The sequence below is a fragment of the Lupinus angustifolius genome, chromosome LG03 (genome assembly GCF_001865875.1).
Source record: "Lupinus angustifolius cultivar Tanjil chromosome LG03, LupAngTanjil_v1.0, whole genome shotgun sequence".
Taxonomy (NCBI): Eukaryota; Viridiplantae; Streptophyta; class Magnoliopsida; order Fabales; family Fabaceae; genus Lupinus; species Lupinus angustifolius.
In genome coordinates, this window is record NC_032011.1 from 22851951 (window position 1) to 22856359 (window position 4409).

The 4409-nt window shown below is 32.0% G+C and overlaps 1 protein-coding gene across 1 annotated transcript; it reads left to right on the forward strand.

The window, feature by feature from the left end:
• Nucleotides 1485-3686, forward strand: LOC109343714 (3-ketoacyl-CoA synthase 11-like). The gene is made up of 2 exons (XM_019582154.1): nt 1485-1550; nt 1829-3686. The coding sequence occupies exon 2, from the start codon at nt 1834-1836 to the stop codon at nt 3355-3357; it is 1524 nt and encodes a 507-aa protein (XP_019437699.1). The 5' UTR covers nt 1485-1550; nt 1829-1833; the 3' UTR covers nt 3358-3686.

Consider the following 4409-nt stretch of genomic DNA (forward strand, 5'->3'; position numbering starts at 1 on the left):
AAAATAAGAAAGAAAATTTGGAACTAAAAATGTAGCCATTATTAACGGATCAATTTTCCCATATCTAGATATGTAAATCATAAAGATGCCAATAATTGTACGTGCGTATCATTTATCTAAGTTATAAGTAATTGAGAAGTAAAATTTATTTTGTTACATAGTAACCATTAGTTAGTTGCTATTTTGTATTTAAGGTAAAAAAATGAGAAAACATTATATCTGAAGGATAATAATATAATATACCACATCATTATATCTCTTAGTATTAGTTTTTCAATTTTTTACTATAAATCAATGATTTTGGAATCCAAGAAGATGACATACTCTACCTAGCTCAATTGAAACTGATAGATTTTTCTTGGATGAAGAGAATGATTCATAATAGAACAAATGTTAAAACTAAAAGTTAAGGCATGTAATGAAATAAAACGTGCCATTCTATTATTTAGCCATTGTTTATTAAGTTTGTTGAGTAAGAGAGTGCAATATTCATGTCATTTCCTCTTTCTGCCAAAACTTTAAACTGAACAAAATTCTAATTCACATTTTTATTAACCTTTGTCATTCCATTCCATGTGACCCTCCCTTTATTTTGTATATTATTCACATTTTTAAACTGAATATGTTGCTATAACCATTGCCAAACATGTGACATGCGAATAAACATACTAAGAAGTTAAACTAATGACAAATGAGAAGTGTGCATACTCATACATTTGACGCAAAAACCAATAAGAAAATCTGCTACAAAACGTGATAGTTTAAAGTAAGAATTTTTTTAAGGAAAAGGGTCTTCAAAGAAACGTGAGGAGTTGTTGGTTTAGGATCATAAGCATGCAATGCATGCATAAGTGTATGATTACACGTTTCAATCCCAATCAGAACATTTTTGTATTTTGGTGAATTTCTTAATTACCAAGTTATGAATAACTTGCTTTTAAATCACTTTCTTACTCAAGTACACACAAAATAGGCCAGAAATACTTCACTTTACAGGGATAAAAGAGTTTCTAAAACTATTATTAGGATAAGTTTTAAAACGAAAATTTAAATATATATATTTTAAGGATATCTATTTTTACTATCTCATTAAAGTAAAAATATGGTAGGTAAATATTTAAGGATTTAATATGTATACATCGACATGTATTTTTTAATACTGTCATCATATCATTTATCATTCTATGTTAACTATTACTAACCTCAAACAAAAATATTATAAATCAATAATGAATCAATGACGAATCATGTGTTATCGGTATATAAAACTTTACACAAACAATACATAAATATTAAACTCAATATCTTAATATACTTTCACGAGAAGATTGGATTTTACTGTCTAATTAAAGTTCTTTTTCTTCATTCATCACTTGCTGAAAAAAAGAATATTTTTATAATGTTTCACATGACTCATGCCTGGTTCTGAATCTTCTGATGCTGTCTTCATTATTAATAATAATTAATTATAGTACATAATTTGGCTATATATATGTTGTTTTCTCAGTCTGAAAGCAAGACAAACCTTCTGTGAGATTAATCATTGCAAGGTTAGTTTCCACTTGTTACTCATTCAAAATTAAGTTTCTTCTGTCTATCATTTTACAATGCTTTATACTTTCTTATAGATTTGTACATGCATTGGTAAGTTATTATTCTATTTTCTAATAAGATCTTATATGCAATGGTTAATGAACAATATACAAAATATTTTCTTTCTTTTCATTTGCTGTTGTAAAACACAAAATTCTTCCTTTTTATATATCTTGATGATGGTTTCATTCATGTGTTGTGGTTTCATTGGTTCTCTCTTTTTGTTCAAAAACAGAAAACATGTCAGGGCCAAATCCAGAATCTTCATTCATCCAATCAAAGCTTCATGATTTGAAACAATGTTTGAACCTGAAGTATGTGAAGCTAGGCTATCATTACCTCATCAGCAATGCAATGCTCATGCTTCTGTTACCTCTTGCTGCTTTAATTGTAGCACGTCTCTTAACATTTTCAGTCCAAGATTATCATGATCTTTGGGACCAGCTTTGCTACAATCTCCAATCTGTGATGATTTGCTCAGGCCTCATTGCGTTATTCTTGACCCATTATCTCTCAACTCGTGCTCGACCAATTTACCTTGTTGATTTCTCTTGCTACAAACCGGAGGATGCATGCAAATGCACAAGGCAGATATTCATGGATAGGTCAAGTTTGACAGGAACTTTCACTGAAGGAAGCCTCGAGTTTCAGCGAAAAATTCTTGAAAGATCTGGACTTGGTGAATCAACTTACCTCCCTGAATCTGTTCTGAGAGTTCCTCCAAATCAATCAATGGAAGAAGCAAGGAAGGAAGCTGAGGCTGTTATGTTTGGTGCAGTTGATGAGCTACTTGAGAAGACTAGGGTTAATCCAAAAGACATTGGAATTCTGATTGTGAATTGTAGTTTGTTTAACCCAACACCATCTTTGCCTGCTATGGTGATTAATCATTATAAGCTTCGTGGGAATGTTCTTAGCTACAATCTTGGTGGTATGGGATGCAGTGCTGGTTTGATTTCTATTGATCTTGCCAAGGATCTTCTTCAGGTTCATCCAAACACTTATGCACTGGTCATTAGCATGGAAAACATAACCTTGAACTGGTACTTTGGGAATGATAAGTCCATGCTGCTTTCAAACTGTTTGTTCAGAATGGGAGGAGCTGCAGTATTGCTATCTAACCAAAGATGTGATAAGCGCAGATCCAAGTATCAGTTGGTGAACACAGTTAGGACTAACAAATGTGCTGATGATAGGAGCTTCACTTGTGTTACTCAGAAAGAGGATTCTACTGGTAGGGTTGGTGTGTCTTTGTCAAAAAATCTTATGGCAGTTGCTGGTGATGCTTTGAAGACTAACATCACAACTTTAGGTCCTCTTGTGTTGCCAATGTCTGAACAGTTGCACTTTGTAGCTAAATTGATTGGAAGGAAACTTTTGAAGCTCAATTTGAACCCTTATGTACCTGATTTTAAGTTGGCTTTTGATCATTTCTGCATTCATGCTGGTGGAAGAGCTGTGCTAGATGAAGTGCAGAAGAATCTTGAACTCTCAGATTGGAACATGGAACCTTCAAGGATGACCCTTTATAGGTTTGGCAACACTTCAAGCAGTTCACTGTGGTTTGAATTGGCTTATGCTGAAGCCAAAGGGAGAATAAAAAAGGGCAATAAGTTATGGCAAATTGCATTTGGATCAGGATTCAAGTGCAACAGTGCAGTTTGGAAAGCTTTGAGGAAAGTGGACCCAGCAAATGAGAAGAATCCATGGATAGATGAAATTGATCAGTTCCCAGTTGATGTTCCAAACTTCTCAGCAATCTAGCTAGTCTAGAATCTTGATAATGTGGGTGCATTTATGCTACTCCATTTTCATGATTCTAGCTCAAGTTTATGAGTATCGGATGAAACTATATATGCATTTTATGTTTCTATTGTCTATGTCAATGTTTCAGATCATAGCCACCACCTTGGCTGGTTTGGAACATTTGTTTTTATTATTGTTGTGTTTCGCTTGTTTCTGGTTGCTATGTTTCAGATCATAGTTGTTTTAGTTGTGTTGTTTCATTGTACTTGTTTGGTGATGATTTATGATTGTTATGGATTCAATCAATAAGTCATCAAGCATTAATGAAATATTATGAGTTTGTGTTATATTCTCGAGTATCATCTTAACCCTACATGTATTAAATGAAATAGTTAATGTATGTTTTAGAATCTAGAAAAACATTTAATACTATATTTAGTAATATGCGAAAAATTGTAAAAGAATATAGCATTAGTACTTCATTTTATACCCATAAACCAATATTAACAAAAGTATATATATATATATATTTAGAAATTGAGTTGGTATTGGTTTACAACCCAATTTTATATGGTCCACTTAATGCTAGAGTAATGGATTAGTAAATATTCACTTACAATTTTTTTAATTATTTGTAAGATTTTTTGACTTTCAATGTAACAAGATAGAAAATCAATTACTTGCAACATTGGTTATGATTACTTAACCCAATGGGGTAAACAGATGAACCAAGATACTGCTCAATTATTGAGTTAGTTACTCACATCCTCCTCAAAAGTTAAAACTTCTAATTTCTAATTTCAATATTCAGACAGTTCCAACCAAAACAAAATTGTTAAAAATAATGATAAAATTATTGTCAATTGGATGACTTTTCTTTAGGACGGTTCAAAGCCCAAATTGCTGACTTCCAAAACTTGGTGTAGAATTTTATCATTGTCACTTTCATCTTGAATTTATCTTGCATCACTAAACTTGATTTTCATTATCAGCGAATGTTGCTTCAAGTGATACATGTTTGATTCCCCTTAAATAATGTTTCAGGTTCGAGTCTTATGGATGAAAAAAAT